This window comes from Bubalus bubalis, chromosome 12, assembly GCF_019923935.1.
Source record: "Bubalus bubalis isolate 160015118507 breed Murrah chromosome 12, NDDB_SH_1, whole genome shotgun sequence".
Classification (NCBI taxonomy): Eukaryota; Metazoa; Chordata; class Mammalia; order Artiodactyla; family Bovidae; genus Bubalus; species Bubalus bubalis.
Genome location: NC_059168.1, coordinates 97,512,304 through 97,530,254, shown reverse-complemented (window position 1 = coordinate 97,530,254; position 17,951 = coordinate 97,512,304). Strand labels below are relative to the sequence as shown.

The window sequence follows — 17,951 nt, the reverse complement described above, 5'->3', positions numbered from 1 at the left end:
AAATGACAGAATGATCTCTGTTTGTTTCCAAGGCAAACCATTCAATATCATGGTAATCCAAGTCTATGCCCCGACCAGTAATGCTGAAGAAGCTGAAATTGAACGGTTCTATAAAGACCTACAAGACCGTTTACAACTAACACCCAAAAAAGATGTCCTTTTCATTACAGGGGACTGGAATGCAAAAGTAGGAAGTCAAGAAATACCTGGAGCAATAGACAAATTTGGCCTTGGAGTACAAAATGAAGCAGGGCAAAGGCTAATACACTTTTGTCAAGAGAACACACTGGTCATAGCAAACACCCTCTTCCAACAACACAAGAGACGACTCTATACATGGACATCAACAGATGGCCAACACTGAAATCAGATTGATTATATTCTTTGCAGCCAAAGATGGAGAAGCTCTATACAGTCAGCAAAAACAAGACCAGGAGCTGACTGTGGCTCAGATAATGAACTGCTTATTGCCAAATTCAGACTTAAATTGAAGAAAGCAGGGAGAACCACTAGACCATTCAGGTATGACCTAAATCAAATCCCTTATGATTATACAGTTGTCGTGAAGTCACTCAGTCATGTCCAACTCTTTATGACCCCATGCACTGTAGCCATCAGGCTCCTCCATCCATGGAATTTTCTGGGCAAGAGTACTGCAGTGGGTTGCCATTTCCTTCTCCAGGGGATCTTTCTAACCCAGGGATCGAACCCAGGTCTCCTGCATTGCAGGCAGATGCTTTACCATCTGAGCCACCAGGGAATAGCTACAGACAATTATACAGTAGAAGTGAGAAATAGATTTAAGGGACTAGATCTGATAGACAGAGTGCCTGATGAACTATGGATGGAGGTTCATGACACTGTACAGGAGACAGGGATCAAGATCATCCTCAAGAAAAAAAAATGCAAAAAAAGCAAAATGGCTGTCTGAGGAAGCCTTACAAATAGCTGTGAAAAGAAGAGAAGTGAAAAGCAAAGGAGAAAAGGAAAGATATACCCATTTGAATGCAGCATTCCAAAGAATAGCAAAGAGAGATAAGAAAGCCTTCCTCAGTGATCAGTGCAAAGAAATAGAGGAAAATAATAGAATGGGAAAGACTGGAGATCTCTTCAAGAAAATTAGAGATACCAAGGGAACATTTCATGCAAAGATGGGCTCAGTAAAGGACAGAAATGGTATGGACCTAACAGAAGCAGAAGATATTAAGAAGAGGTGGCAAGAATACTCAGGAGAACTGTACAAAAAAGATGATCACGATGGTGTGATCACTCACCTAGAGCCAGACATCCTGGAATGTGAAGTCAAGGGCCTTAGGAAGCATCACTACGAACAAAGCTAGTAGAGGTGATAGAATTCCAGTTGAGCTATTTCAAATCCTAAAAGATGATGCTTGAAAGTGCTGCACTCAATATGCCAGCAAATTTGGAAAACTCAGCAGTGGCCATAGGACTGGAAAACGTCAGCTTTCATTCCAATCCCAAAGAAAGGCAATGCCAAAGAACACTCAAACTACCGTACAATTGCACTCATCTCACACACTAGCAAAGTAATGCTTCAAAATTCTCCAAGCCAGCCTTCAACAATATGTGAACCGTGAACTTCCAGATGTTCAAGCTGGTTTTAGAAGAGGCAGAGGAACCAGAGATCAAATTGCCAAGATCCTCTGGATCATGGAAAAAGCAAGAGAGTTCCAGAAAAACACCTATTTCTGCTTTATTGACTATGCCAAAGCCTTTGACTGTGTGGATCACAATAAACTGTGGAAAATCCTGAAAGAGATTGGAATACCAGACCACCTGACTTGCCTCTTGAGAAATGTGTATACAGGTCAGGAAGCAACAGTTAGAACTGGACATGGAACAACAGACTGGTTCCAAATCGGGAAAGGAGTACGTCAAGGCTGTATATTGTCACCCTGCTTATTTAACTTATATGCACAGTACTTCATGAGAAATGCTGGGCTGGAAGAAGCACAAGCTGAAATCAAGATTGCCAGGAGAAATATCAATAACCTCAGATATGCAGATGACACCACCCTTATGGCAGAAAGTGAAGAGGAACTAAAAAGCCTCTTGATGAAAGTGAAAGTGGAGAGTGAAAAAGTTGGCTTAAAGCTCAACATTCAGAAAACGAAGATCATGGCATCCGGTCCCATCACTTCATGGGAAATAGATGGGGAAACAGTGGAAACAGTGTCAGACTTTATTTTTTTGGGCTCCAAAATCACTGCAGATGGTGACTGCAGCCATGAAATTAAAAGATGCTTACTCCTTGAAAGGAAAGTTATGACCAACCTAGACAGCATATTAAAAAGCAGAAACATTACTTTGCCAACAAAGGTCTGTCTAGTCAAGGTTATGATTTTTCAGTAGTCATGTATGGATGTGAGAGTTGGACTGTGAAGAAAGCTGAGCGCCGAAGAATTGATGCTTTTGAACTGTGGTGTTGGAGAAGACTCTTGAGAGTCCCTTGGACTGCAAGGAGATCCAACCAGTCCATCCTAAAGGAGATGAGTCCTGGGTGTTCATTGGAAGGACGATATTGAAGCTGAAACTCCAACTTTGGCTACTTGATGCAAAGAGCTGACTCATTTGAAAAGACCCTGATGCTGGGAAAGATTGAGGGCAGGAGGAGAAGGGGATGACAGAGGATGAGATGGTTGGATGGCATTGCCAACTCAATGGACATGAGTTTGAGTGAACTCTGGAAGTTGGTGATGGACAGGGAGACCTGGCGTGCTGTAGTCCATGAGGTCGGAAAGAGTCAGACATGACTGAGTGACTAAACTGCACTGAACTGAACAGATTTATAATCTGCAAAGGATTTATACTACACGTTTATTTAGCAAAAGAGATTATGACGTGGTCCATATGTGAAATTCCCTTTTTAACTCTAAAAGAATCTGCCTGTCAGTGCAGGAGATGCAGGAGACACGGCTTCCATCCCTGGGTCAAGAAGATCCCCTGGGGGAGGAAATGGCAACCCACTCCAATATTCTTGCCTGGAGAATCCCATGGACAGAAGAGCCTGGTGGGCTACAGTCCACGGGGTTCACAGAGTCAGGCATGATTGAAGTGACCAAGTGTACAGCACCATGGAATAGGGAGGGAGGATTCAGCCCAGCCTGGATGCTGGTAACATTACCATAAGCTGCCAACACAGATGTAAAGCCCAGGGCTCGTGGGATTGTGCCTCTGTACTTTTCTTCATGACAAAGAGGTAAAGCTCTTCTTCCCCATCACCTTTGTTTTGTGGCTTTCCGGGGTCACTCTCCAAGAAAAAACACCTTCCAGTCTATGTTTTCAGTGGAATTAACAAACGCACAGGGAGAGTCAAGTACAAGTGCATATCCGGCTATACCAAGTGAGCACAGGAGGATACATGCATGTGTGTCAACATCAACCCGTTTACCTAGCCTGGGTGTGTGTGTGTGTGTGTGTGTATGTGTGTGATGTCAAGAAGGACACTGCAGTGATTATCTCTGAGTACTTGAATTTTGATCCTCTCCTGTTTTACTTGCTGTATTGTCTGGATGGAATTTTTACAAGGGTGAATCATTTTTTTCCTTTGCGTTTAGAAGGAACACATCCAGAGATGCATGAGACCGTTTCGAGCAGGGTTTAAACATTTAGCTGTGTTTCTGTTTAACTGGAGAATGTGAGCTCAAGGGAAGAGGGAGGGAGCGCTGAGTCACCTGCATCTTTGGATTCCCCACAGCCTCCAGTACTGGCCCTGGGCCAGCAGGGGCTCAGTAACTCACCCCCATGCTGATGTCCTGCTTTGAAATGTGCAGCTCCTCACTGCTCTGCAGTGGGCAGCGAACACCTACCCAACCCTGAAAGATTCAGGGCTGAGAGAAGAGTTCTGGATTTGGGCGCTGGCACTACTCAGAGGGGGTTGAATGCTCCTTCTGCCCATCCTATCTAACTCCACAGTGGTCCCAGGTCTCAATCCCACCTCCCTGACTTCTCTCACCATCCAAGAGTCATCCCAGAAGGCTCCTGTTCCTTCTGACTGCCCCCCGCCCCTCCCCCTACTCTCTACATGGCCAGTTCCCTTACATCCTCTGGGTCTCTTGAACATCAGCTCCTCAGGGACCTCTCTGGACGAGCTTGCTTTGGCAGCCTCCCATATCATTCTCTGTCTTCCATTTCCTTCAAGCGCTTACACAACTTACAAGGTAATCTAGACACTATCTTTGGAAATTAAAATAAGCAAAACTTTCCCTTGCATGTGCCCTACTCTTCCTCCCCAGAACCTGGCAACCATCCAGAAAGTGAAGGGACAGTTACTTCCTGAGGGAAGAAGACCGGATTGAGAAAGTCTTATTCCAGATGGAGGCAGCGGCAGTGTGGCACGACCCCTGGCTCCTGAAAGGGAGGTGGAAGGAAGGCAGAAGGAAGACAGGCAAGCCGAGGGGTTAGGCCCTGGGGCCCCGGGTCCCTGCCTCCTGAGGACAGACCTGGATGGGGGTGGGGTGGAGGGGCCACAAGGACATCAAGGTAAGGCCTGGAGGCACCTGGACTAGCAAACTTCCCAGACATGGCCTTCCAGAGGATGTTCAGGTAGAACCTGTTTGAACACCCTGAGGGGTAGCTTCAGGCATGGCTGGTCAACAAGGTTAGATACTGGAGATAAGGCTCCGGCCCCTCCCCTTCTGGCCCCGGGCGAGAGGCTGGAGCACTTCCAGGAGGCGCAGCAACTGGCAGAGACCTGGGATCAGGTCAGAGGCTTCCTGCATTTGGTGACTTCACTACAAGGAGCTAGTGGCCAGGACAAGGACTTCACGGACAGGCGCTCTCCAATGACCCCCTAAAAGCCAGGAGATTAGTTACATCTCAGAGGTTGCTCTTCTACAACAGAGACCAGAAAGAACCCAGAGGGTCCTGGGTGGACCTCCGGCCACTGTGAGGTCTCAGAAACCCTCTCTTCTTGCACCCAAATATCACCTTCAAGAGGAACAGGGTTAGTGGACAGAAATCCGAAAGGCTGATTATTTGTCCAGAAGAGATAGTCATCCAAGGAGAACGTTTAAGCCAGAAGAGACTGGAATACTGTAGTAGGCAAGCATAAAATAAGTCAGTGGAGGAAGGCAGAAAACAGCCTTTTTCTGCAGAAGATAAGAGGCTTTGGATGAAGGCACCCTCACTTCTCAGTAGGGAGCTAAGGAGATCAGATGATCATGCACGCTCTTGGGGAAAACTGGCACATGTTCCCCAGCACTATCTTATAAAACTGTCATTCAAACTTGGTTCAAGAGCAGCCATGCTGATGGCGAAACTAACCCCAATTGCACTGGCATCGGGAGAGTGGTAAGGCCAAAATTCTGCAGGAAATAATTCATGAGTAAGATCTAACTTTATTTTATATCAGATTTTTACCTTAAACCTGCTTAAAATTTTCTGAAACATAGATGTTTATATAAATAGCAGCAACAGAGTACACTGGTTAAGCTGGACTTCGTTAGTCATTAATCATCCCATTAATGTATTCAACAGATATTTTTTGAGCTCCTCCTATGTCCAGGCACTGGGCTTGCTGCTAGGCATACTGAGGACCAAGCAGTTAAGTCCCCTCCTTTCATGGAGCTCACAGTCTAGGGAGAGTGACAGCACGGGTCAAAGAACGACATCTAGGATTAACTGGGCACGGTGACGACAGCTCAGCATGAGCCCTGGGTTCTGCCTGGTCTGCCACCTACTGGCATGTAGCCTTGGCCATGTTGGTTAAGCTCCCTAAACTGTAATAACACCTATGTATTCAGAGGACTTAGCTAGCATATGGCAAGTGCTCAGTAAGTGTTAGATTTCACTGTTATTGCTATTACTATTTTTAATCATCCCAAGAAGTTCCTAGCCACAGTTTACTCTGTAGTGGTTACTGGAAATTCTTTTTGGGCTTTTTGAAGTTGCTACTTTATTGCTCTCTATGTATGCATGTGTGCAAAAGTGTGTATATGTATATAAAAATTGCTGTTCTTTTACGTTTCTGTTATGTCTTTTCTAAAAAGATCTACATAGCAATTTAGATATCCTATGTAGCTGAGACAAAAATCAGCATGTGATTATTTAAATACTGGATTTCAACAAAGGTACCCATCAAGTGGGAATACCAAATAAGAGAACTAACATTTTCTAAGTGTGGTTTGTTTTATTGCTTGTTAAATTATACGCTGTACTCACCAATCCAAGAATAAAATGTTTTAACCTTCAGGCATCTAACCAGTTTAAGATTTGATGACTTGGGACACTGGGTAAATTTTCAAGATGTCTCACTTAATGTAGTCTTGTTAGTACTCATCATTCTGTCAGCTACATCCCAGAACTTTCCCTACTTTACAAAGAAGAAAGTGGAGGCTCAGAGGGCATGAGAAATCTTCTCAAATCCAACCCAAATGAACTTGTTATTGAGGTTTTTTTTTTTTTTTTTTTTTTTTTTAACCCTACTTTGCTTAACTCCAATGCTTTGCTCTTTCCAGGGTCTATATTATCTCTAAAAATTTCTCTGAGAAGCAAAGAAAAAAAGACCAAGAGAAGCAGAAAAGGTAGAAGATGAAAGACAGAGGTCAAATATAAGAATTACTAGAAAAAAAAATCAAAACAGGAAAGAAGCAACATTAATGAACATAAAAAAACTTTCCTGTGTTAAAGAAAGACCTGCGCCTTGAGTTGAAAGAGTCTGCTTTCAGCTCAGTGTCCAGAGCCCACTGTGGGCAGCAGGTATTTGTTAAATCTCAGGTTGCTTTTCTACCTCGTGATATTGATGAAAGGAGCTAAGCCTCTAAGAAATCCTAGGAGCACAGCTGATTCAGCAGTTGAGACTGGCTGGTGGAAACAGGGGTCCCCTAGGACTGGGCCCGTGTAACAGTATTATACTCCACTAAATTTTATTTCTTTTAGTTGAAGGTGAGTCAGCTTATCACTTTCAGTACCAGTAACAGCAAAGGTTAACACAGTCCTGTATTCCCAGAGGGCAGAGACTGAGGGGGAGGTACATGTCTGCTTAGTGGCTCATGTAGGAAAAGCTGATATTCAACTCAGAGCATGAAGGTCTCTCCTGCGAACAGAATAATCCTCAATAGGCCCTCTCAAAAATCCTCATGGGAAAAAAGCCAACAACGACACTGATTAAACTCTGGAGTGGTGCTGAAACTCCAGGTGCAGGTCAGACACTCACTGTTTTCCTCCAAAGGATCGCACGGTATTGAGGGACACGCTGATTGTTTTGGTCAGAGAGGGTCACGGACAGGAAGAAGGGGCTCTTCTCGGCATCGTTTCCAATGTAGTTCTGATGGACTGGAAAAGAGGAGGATTCAGAATGTGAAAACGCAGCTGGCTCCTCTGGGCACTGGGAGCAGTGGGCGCTGCAGGTGGAAGCCAGCCCTTCCCACAGGATCAGAGAATGGTAATCTCCAGTCCAGCTCAGGACAGAACCTGGCGACTCTATCCTAATCATGTTTTCCAGGTCCCCCTGCCAGGGATGGGCTCAGGAATGAACATGTGACCCGATTCTGGCCAGTGAGACAAGGGAAGAAGTGTGTCAAGGGGTTTCTGAAAAGTCTTCCTTACTGCTGAAGATGGCCTTCCCTTTTCCCTTGGAGATGGTGGTGTCTAGAAGTGATGCCTGGAATTACTGCAACCATCTTGTAACTCTGGGGAGGGGCAGCACAGACATCACTGAGCCTCTGACTCCAGCAACCCCAGAGCCTACCCTATCTCTGGCCTCTTGCTCTCTCCCTTGAAATTTAGGCCAGTTGAGGCAACTGAAGGCATCCAAACTGATGGCACCACTTTTCTCAGAAGTTCTCACTACTCCAGGCAAAGGCTTTCAAGTAATTGGGAAGATAGCAACTTTCCCTCCATTTCTTTCTTTATAAAGAGATATGTCTTGCCAAATATATGAACTTAGAATAATACAGTGTCTGATTTTTAAAAAGATATCATTTGGGTCCAATCAAATAGCTCAAGTATCACATCTTCTACAAATAAATCAACAAAAATAACGAGTTAGCCTGACAAGCAATTTCTTCAACTTATTTCCAATCCTGCCATAGTGATTACTCTTCCATTCTCACTACCATCTGTTGCTAACCATGCTCCTGTTTTCATCTTTCCATGTATGATCATGTGAGTCCTTCATGTCAAAATGTACACCACTATTCATGACAGAGTTCTTGGTATATGCCAGGCACCAGGCTTACTGTGCCTCATTGATACTTCTGTTCAAACCTCCTAGGCATATACATACTAGTAACATATTTGCTTTAAAGATAAGGAAATTAAGACTCAGAGAAGTGGGAGTAACTGGTATAGGGTCCTATATGGATTATACCAGACCCAGGAATCAGTCTGTAGTCCCAAGGGCAGGGATCATAACTACCTTTGCCAGAGCACAGTGCCTGGCACATGGCAGGTGACAAATAAACCCTGGTCCCCAGAACCTATAGCATAATGCCTCACTGTTCTGTATTGGCCCTGGAGCTCAGGGAATCGTTTCTCTCCTCATTACCTTGAATCAAGTGTTCAAGACCCACTGCAGACTGAGTACAGGCCTTGTTAAGTCTAAAGTTGTTTGTGCCCTGCAAATTTTTCTCATCTTGCAAATCACTTATTCAGACTACTTAATCCTCTGTAACTCCCCAGGGTCAAAAACAACTGGCAAAAAATTAAATTAAAAAATTAAAAATATAAGTAACAAATTTAAAACAGAAAATTTGCTAGGGCTGAGACTCTGAATTGAATCTTCAAATCTATAGAGGTTACAACTGACCTTGAAATGAAGTGCCCTAACCTCAGTATCCTCTAATCCAATAAGTTTCACATATACAGGGTACCAGAAATTACACTGGCACTAATTTTCATTCTGAATATCCTTTCTTCCCAACCACTGGAATGGCATAATTACCTTGTCCTAAAAAATACTTGAAATACCATCTGGTGTGGTATTCTGGGTTCTCTAAGTGCACGTCTGTCCTTCGCCAAGTACCTGGCAGAGCAGTTGCGTTCTGTAATGGAACAAAGTTATGCCATTAAGAGACTTAGAAAGTAAACAAGGTAGCAATGAACCAGATGCCAAAGAAGCAGAAAAGTCACTGTTAAAAGCTTACAAACAGGGCTGTAACCACATGTTCTTATTAGAAAAGACACCCAGTCTAAATCCACATCATATAAATTTTCTGGAGGTCCTTGGGGTGGAGGAAAAAACACCAGGTGAACCAGTGAGTTAAGCGACTTCTAACTTAAATATAACTTGAAAGTTTTTTTCCTTTCTGGTAGGAAGCTTCCAGGATATCTGGAAGCTGGTGCCCCCTAGAGGCAGGCCCTTCTGATTGTTATCCCTGTAACAGGCACATTGCACCTGGAAAATATCCTGGCATTTATCTGTGTTTATATTTTTTGTAAAAATTTAAAAAGTTATCACAAGTAACTCAATTGATGTGGAAAATATTGATAAACATAATGAATAATCTGAATCATTTGTCCAAAAATAATCATTATGAATGACTTGATATGGTTCCTTCTAATTTTTTCCCAACATTTTCTTACCAAAATGGAATCACACTGAATGTACAGTTTGAAACTCTACTGACATCTCTGTTGCACCATGTGCCAGACTACTGGCAGATTCTTTTCTCATTCTGACATGCCTCTAGAGATTTACTAGACATTTGTGGTCAGTGGTGCTTTCTTTATCATGCTGAAGAAGTTCCCTTCAATTCCAAGTTTATAAAGAGGCTTTTCTGAGAAATGGATATTGAATTTTACTGAAAGCTTTTTTTGGGCAATGATTGAGCAAATAGGTTAAATGGGGAAAATCACAGTAATGTAACGAATTACCCTAACGGCTCTTCTGATACTGAATCATTCTTAGATTTCTGAAATACACCCTTCTAGGTATTCTTCTGATCTACTTACTGCTGGATTTTAAAAAATGGCTATGTATCATATTGAGTAGATGAATCTATAGGTTTCTTTTCTGTATGTATTTCTGGCATGCCTTCAGGGTTACATTACTTTATATTGTAAGTCAGGATGCTTTCTGTCTTGCTCACTGCTCTGGAAATACTGATATTCACGGAAAGAGCTCTACATGCCAGGTCCTAGGCCACACACTTCACATACATCACCTCCATAGTGTCTCCACCAACTCATGAAAGAGAGTTGATTTTAGCCACCAACTTTCAGATGAGGAAACTGAGGCTTAGAGAGGCTAACTATGTTGCCTAAGATGGCAGAGATAATAAGCAGTGGAGCTGAAACAGAAATAAAATCCAATGTCAGAATTTTTTCTTTTTTTTAATCTTAACCATTACATCATCTTCTGCATGCTTTATTTAATGTTCTGCCTTTTTAATCTATCAAGGGGTAAAAAGTAGGCTAAAATTTCATCTATCTATCTATCTTTATACCCAGGTGTGCCAGTTGGTAAAGAATATGCTTGCTAATGTAGGAGACACAAGAGATGTGGGTTTGATCTCTGGGTAGGAAATATCCCCTGGAGTAGGAAATGGCAACCTACTCCAGTATTCTTGCCTGGAAAATTCCATAGACAGGGGAGCCTGGTAGGCTATATTTCATGGGGCTGAAAAAAATCAGGCATGACTGAACACACACACACGCATCCACACCCATATATATAACTTTCTATTTGGCAATAATTTTAAACTTACATAAAAACTGCAAGAATAAGAAGAGTGCAAAAAGCATCTGTCTGCCCTTTACCAGATTTACCTACTGCTAACATTTTACCCAATTACCCACTTGTTCACTACTTTCTCTCCCTCTACACACACACACACACACTTTTCCTGAATCATTTAAGACTAAGTTGCATAAATAATATCCCTTTATTCTTAAATACCTCAATGTGTATTTCCCAAGAAGAAGAATATCTTTTTACATAACCCACGATACAGCTTTATCAACAATTGTAAATGTAACCTTGATATAATCCTTTCATCTATCATCTGTATTCCAGTTTTGTCAATTGATTCAACAGTATTGCTTGAAGCATTTTCATTTGATTGTCATGTCTCTTTAGACTCCTTTAATCTGGAACTTTTCCACAGGTTTTCTTTGTCATTTATGACACTGACATTTCTGAAGAATGTAGCACACACATACCTCTTATTTTTCTCTTTCTTTTTTTAAATAAAGCACTCCTCATTTGGGGTTTGTATGATGTTTCTCTATGATTAGATTCAAGTGATGTGTGCTTGGTTGGAATACAACATAAGCAAGGCTTGTCCTCAGCGGATCAGATTTCAAGATGTCCATCTGTTTCTCATTGGTGACAGTAATGTTGATCACCTGCCCAAAATGTTGCCTCTCAGTTTTGACCTTCTGGTGTGATTTGAGAAAAGCATATAATTGGATTTTGTTCCTCATAGAATCTCTGGCTGATTCATTGTCAAAAGCTATTCGTTTTATAACCCTAAACCACGGGCAGTGCTCCTGGTCCACAGCTCTCTTCACTCTGCCACCATGTAGCACACAGCTATGACATCACCTGGAGTCCAGCAGCCAGCCTCAGGCATCATCTGACCAGACATCGGTGGGGTCCAGCCACGGCAACTGGCCTTACACCATCAGACCCACAGTGTACAGTGTGTGTCATGGTTCCAAGGCCCTGGATCCTAGAAAGCATCAGCAGAGCCTGGAGAGGAGACTCTTCAGTCATCACGACACTTAAGCCTCTGGAAGCTCCAACACTTGCATGGCTCAGAGAGCTTCTTTAGCATCCTCAATGATTTCTGATGGGCATTGAGAATCAATGCTCTATACCAAGGGTTCTAACAGAACCCAGAGGGAGCATGAACTTGGTTGGGGAAAAAAAAATCTTTTCCCTAGCTTTCAACAAAAATTCAGCATTTCATTCAATTATGAACGTATGCAAAAAAAAAAAAAAAAAAGTAGAAGGAACAGCCTTCATAACCATGTCACCAAAAAAAAAAAAAAGAAAAATCACAGATACTTTCAGAACTCATCCCAGTGAGTGCAGATATCTCAAAATACTGTTGATGCCATTCCCTGCTCAAAATTACAACAGTTATGAGATCTGCTGCTGAATTTGTTATTTAATATATTCATTGAAAAGCATGTATATTACAGTATTATAAATTAGGTTTAAAAATAATTTTGATAACTATTTCAATACAACTGTTTTCCTTTGTAATTCCATGTATCTTGTTTAAAGCATCAAAAAATATTATTCTGAGGAGGGAGTTCAAAGGTGTAGAAAATGTCCTCCGACTCTAGACCCTCTGCAGGCCTGAATCTGCAGACTTGCCTCCTAGTGCTCTGAGTGTTGGCACCAGCGGAGTGGAGTAATACAGGTGAGGCAAGAGGCAGCATGCGCCTGGGAGTCAGAGATGGGACTCTGGCCGGTGTCACACCCCAAACCTCCATTGAGTACAAACTGTCAATTATGAGTTCTTTTTTTAATGATCAAAAAGATACCTATTTAACTTTCATCTTCACAGAATACTAAACTGGGGAAAAACCCAACACCCAAAAAGTTGTGAGTCTCGTAGAGCAAGACACTTCCTGTCCCTTGTTAAAAGCACATATGATGAGGTGTAAAGACAAGAAAACATGCAGGAACTGACAAAAGAAATGGAGGCTAAGCAGAAAACAAAAAAATCCCTCTGCTCAGGAGCCCAGAAGAAAGACTCTGAAAACCAGTTCCAATTCCTGATAATAAGCAGCAGTAGACAGGAAAGTGCACAAGTCTTTAGTGTACAGTGAAATGATTTTCAATTGGGGAAGGCAATGGCACCCTACTCCAGTACTGGAAAATCCCATGGACGGAGGAGCCTGGTAGGCTGCAGTCCATGGGGTCGCTGAGGGTCAGACACAACTGAGCGACTTCACTTTCACTTTTCACTTTCATGCATTGGAGAAGGAAATGGCAACCCACTCCAGTGTTCTTGCCTGGAGAATCCCAGGGATGGGGGAGCCTGGTGGGCTGCCGTCTATGGGGTCGCACAGAGTCGGACACGACTGAAGTGACTTAGCAGCAGCAGGATATATATATATATCCTTGTGGGCTTCCAAGTTGGCATTAGTGGTAAAGAAACTGCCTGCCAATGCAGGAGATGCAAGAGATGTGGATCTAATTTCTGGGTCGGGAAGATCTCCTGGAGGAGGTCATGGCAACCCACTCCAGTATTCTTGCCTGGAAAATCTCATGGACAGGGGAGTCTGGTGGGCTACAGTACATGGGGTCTCAAAGAGTTGGACAGGACAGAAGCAAATGAGCATGCATGCACATACACCCTTTGTAACTACCTGATCAAGACAGAGAAGCTTTTCAGTACCCCAGAAGGCTCCTTCATGCATTTTCCCGGTCAACACTCAATCACACTCTGAAAGGTAAGCACTGTTGTGACTTTTATCACCATAGATTAGTTTTACTTACTCTTGAACTTCATGGAAACCAAATCATATCATCTGTATTCATTTGAGTCAGGTCCTTTGTTCTTAGACCTTACGTGTGTGACATCCACTTTATCAGTGAAGCAGTAGTTCATTCTTGCCTCACTGCTACACAGCAGTCCACGTATGAACTCCAAAATTCATGTATTCACTTTCCAGTTGATGGACATATGAATGGTTTCCAGTTTTTGGTAATTAAGAATAAAGCCATGATAGGGACTTCCCTGGTGGTCTAGTGGTTAGGACTCTGTGCTTCCAATGCAGGGGCCACAGGTTTGATCCCTGGTTAGGGAACTAAAGATCCTACATGCCACATGGTATGGCCAAATTAAAAAATAAATAAAACTCACACGCAGAAAAGAATAAAGCCACAGTGAACTCTCTTTTCTGTTGGGTGTACATCCTGGGACTCAGAGGATACAGACATTCAGTTTGAGTAGATTTATCAACAGTCTCCAAGAGGAAGGCACCAATTTACACAATTAGCAATAAATAGAAGAGTTCCAATTGCTCCACATTCTCTGATCAACTCTGAGCAATTCAGTGCTTCAAATTTTAGTGGTTCTAGAGTGGGTGTGCATGTGTGCCTGCTACGTCGCTTCAGTCATGTCCAACTCTTTGAGACTCTATGAACTGTAGCCTGCCAGGCTCCTCTGTCCATGGATTCCCCAGGCAAGAATACTGGAGTGGGTTGCCATGCCTTCCTCCAGGGGATGTTCCCAACCCAGGGATCAAACCCACGTCTCTTATGTCTCCTGCACTGGCAGGCAAATTCTTTGCCACTACCGCCCTGGAATGGGTGTAGTAGTACCCAATTGTTGTTTTAGTTTTACAATAAATTTTAACTATTTTAAGTATGACCTAAATTTTAGAGAAGATTCCAAAGATATAGAAACTTCCTACAGCACTTCAAGGTGATGATGAAACATTATTTACTTGATATCAATCAAAAAGAAAGTTAGGAGGAAATATTCTGATGAATACATTTATCAGACAACCAAACTTTAACATTGCAAATACCCATACTAATTGTATCCCTTTTTAGATAATCATTTGCTAGAAGGTATTGTGGAGCAATTAACTCAAATTCTTCTATACTGCAGACTTGCCTGAACACGTCCACAGGGTTGAATGAGTCTTGAGACTGAATCATTTCTGCATTAGATTCCAAAGCCCACAAAAGCTCCTTGTTGAGTTCCTTGTTTTGTTTTGCTTAACCACATATACTTGTGGGATGTGAAGGACGATGACTGTATATGGCCAAGATACTGTGAGGAGAACCTAATAAAAATCCATGTGTAATACCCCCATTTTATCTGAATGCTCTCTAACATTTGACTTTAAGCAGGGAGTCCACATAACACAAGCACTCCGACTACAAACGAGAGCCACAGTTTCATGTGATGCCTGTCATTTTTCAGAGTCCTTTCTAGAGTGAGTTTAATTAATGGGCGAATGTTTTAAAACTGACTTGCCCTCACTTTCTAGGCTAAATTGCAAAAGAACACTGGCAATAAAAAGATGGATCTTTAAAATAATAAACTAAAAAATGTCAACTTGCAAATATAAATATAAGCTGGTTGAAGAAAGTGAAATCACATGAAATTAAAATCCTTTCTTTCTCCCAACCCCCATGTCCTAATCTACTTTCTTTCACTATAATAACCATGTCATCAGATTGGTTTGGATAGTCTCAGGTCCTTTTATGCATTTACAAAAATGTGTTTATACATATGCGCACACATTCACATACATACATATGTACATAGACACACATAATCCGCTTTCATAAATGGGGCAGTATTATAGATACTATACTGAAACTTTTCTCACTAAGAAAAAATCTTAGATTCTTGTCAGTACCTACAGATCTACCTTGTTTTTTTTAATGACTACATAGCTTTTTAAAAAAATTAAACACTTCAGTTGAGTATAGATGTAAAACCTATGTAAACATAAAAGGGCCTGAAGTAGAAAGTTAAGGTCCTTTAACTTCTTCCCTGACCTCCCATTTCCACTCCAGAAGCAATTACTATTAAATTCTAAGGTGTCCCTTTAGAAATTTTCTTGCATATTGGCAAGCATGCTTACCTTTTTTGTTTGTTTTTAAGGAAATGGGATGATATCAAACAAACCATTCTGGAGTTTGCCTTTAAGTCTAGTGCTGTATGGTAAACATTTTCCTACAGTATTACATTTACCGCTACCTCATTCTAACAGCTACTAAGCATTCCATTGTATAAATGTATCGTGATTTTCAAAATCATTCCTCTGCTGATGGAAACTGAGGTTGTTTCCTGGTTATTTTTTTTCCTATTTTAAAACAATGCTTCAATGCACATCCTAGCAGTAGAACTGCTGACCAAATGGCATATGAATTTTTTCTTTTTCTTTTTTTTCTTTTATATTTTGGCCCTGCAGTGTGGCATGTGGGATCCCAATTCCCCAACCAGGGATCCAATTCACACCCACTGCATTGGCAGTGCAGAGTTTTAATCACTGGACCACCAGGGAAGTTTCAGTATATGTATCTTTAATAATTACTAATTGCCTTCCCAAAGGATTGTACTCATTTACATGTCCCCCAACAGTGTGTAATCCCATGGACAGAGGAGCCTAGTAAGCTACAGTCCACATGGTCCCAAAAGAGTCTGACATGACTTAGTGACTAAAACAACAGCAGTGTGTAAGAGAACCATCCTGTGCTAAGGAAGACAACTGTAAAAAGCTGAAAGACTGTCCCCCTGATTCATCATCTACTAATTGCTACACACAAGTGAGCTGTGAGGGAGGTCTCCAGTGATCTACCCAAGGGTCAAATTCATTTTAATTAGTAACCTGAATGAATATGCAGATGGCAGGATAAGCACATCTGAAGGTAATACAAGATTCTCAGGGGGGTTAGCCTATTGGCTAACAGATGACAGATCAAAATGTCAAAAAAAAATTGATAATTAGCAATTATGGGACACATGAATAAGATTAAATTCAGCCTGGACAACTGTAAAATCCTACACTTAGGTACAAACACAAATTGCACAAGTACATGGTGGAGAAGGCCAGGTGCTATAAAGTAGCAATTCTCTCTCTCTTTTTTTATCCAGTAGGAGATGGAGGCTCAGCAACCTTGAATCCTTATCTGGTAAGTGGTGGAGCTGAGGTCTGAACCCAGGTTTGTTTGATTCCAATACGTCTCCACTGCACCATGAAGTTGCCTCACAGAGAAATAACAGCACACATGGAAAAGACTGGGGTGGGGTAGGGGTGGGGTTAGTATACTGTAGGTGCCTAATGAGTCCTCACGCTTCGTGAAAAGAGGAACGTGTGCATAGCAAGGAAGAGGAGGCAGCCTCTGTGGCAGTGTGGGGCGAGCCCGGAGCTAGCTGTTCATTCCTGAGCACTTCCCCCTAAAAGATCCATTAACATGCTCCTCACATGTGTCAAGGAGCAGTGGCAAGGGTGATGATAAGTGGAACTGAGTCCACGTCTTAGGAGAAAAACAGCAGATGTCCTGGAATGCTGGAAAGCCTGTCATGTGGAAGAAGGCTCAGCCTTACACTACGGGCTCCAGAAACTGTAAATAGAAACTCTGAGTGGAAAATATAGACGGATGGATGCTGTTCAATAGAAAGAACTTTCTAGCAAAGAGAAATGCTGAAAAACGGAATGAACTTTAGAGTTGTGGTATGATGGGAAATATATATTTGATCTTTGGTTCCTGGCACAGAGCTCCTAAAGCGCTTGGAACTTCCTGAGTAATAAAGGTGACAGGGGCATCTTTTGTCCAAATGAGGCAACTCTTGGTGGGCCCCCAGCTAGCTTCAGGATGGGGCTGGCAGCTCAAAAGACCAAGCTTGATTAGAAGCTTGGAACTTTCAGCTCTACGCTGCAACCTTTGGGGAGGGGAGAGGGGCTGGAGATCAAGTTAATCAACAATGGCCAATGATTTAATCAACTACATCTAAGTGAGTTTCTGGGTTGGTGTGACATCAAGGTGCTGGGACGACAGTGGACCCAAAGAGGGACACGAGCTCTATGCCCCATCCCCCATCCCCTGCCCTCTGAATCTCTCTCATTTGGCTGTTCCTGAGTTGTATCCTTTCTAATGAATGGGTATGGTAAGTAAAGTGCTTTCCTGAGTTCTGAGAGTCACTTCAGTGAATTACTGAACATGAGGAGAGGGGTTATGGGAACCTCTGACTTAGTAGCCAAGTCAAACGGATGTGTGGGGACCCAATACTTGACACCAGTGTCTGAAGTGAGGGCAGCCGGTGGAACTGAGCCTGAAACCCATGGAGTCTGATGCTAGCTCTCGGTTGTCAGGGTTAGAGTTGAACTGAACTGTAGGAGACTCGACTCAGTTGGTGTCGGAACTGATTGGTATCCAGAGAGAACAAAACCCTATCAAGGAGAGATCAAGTTTCCATTCCTGGAGATAGTATATATTCAGGCAGGGACAGATGAGCTGATTGTTCGCAAAGCTGTCGCAGGGATTCATGCCTTGGGTAGGGGAT

At 42.4% G+C, this 17,951-nt stretch overlaps 1 protein-coding gene and 1 non-coding gene across 6 annotated transcripts in view; one reads left to right on the top strand and one right to left on the bottom strand.

Moving 5' to 3' along the window:
- Positions 1 to 17,951, bottom strand: part of GARNL3 (GTPase activating Rap/RanGAP domain like 3) — a 162,105-nt gene that overhangs the window by 66,613 nt on the left and 77,541 nt on the right. For all 5 annotated transcript variants that reach the window (XM_025262352.3, XM_025262355.2, XM_025262354.3 and 2 more), the window contains 2 exons: positions 8,906 to 9,005; positions 7,178 to 7,296 (listed from right to left, as the gene is read on the bottom strand). In XM_025262352.3, coding sequence (XP_025118137.2) covers positions 7,178 to 7,296; positions 8,906 to 9,005 — 219 coding nt within the window. The remainder of the gene's footprint in view (positions 1 to 7,177; positions 7,297 to 8,905; positions 9,006 to 17,951) is intronic.
- TRNAG-UCC lies at positions 13,659 to 13,731 on the top strand. The gene has a single exon. It is a non-coding gene; the product is annotated as a tRNA-Gly (tRNA).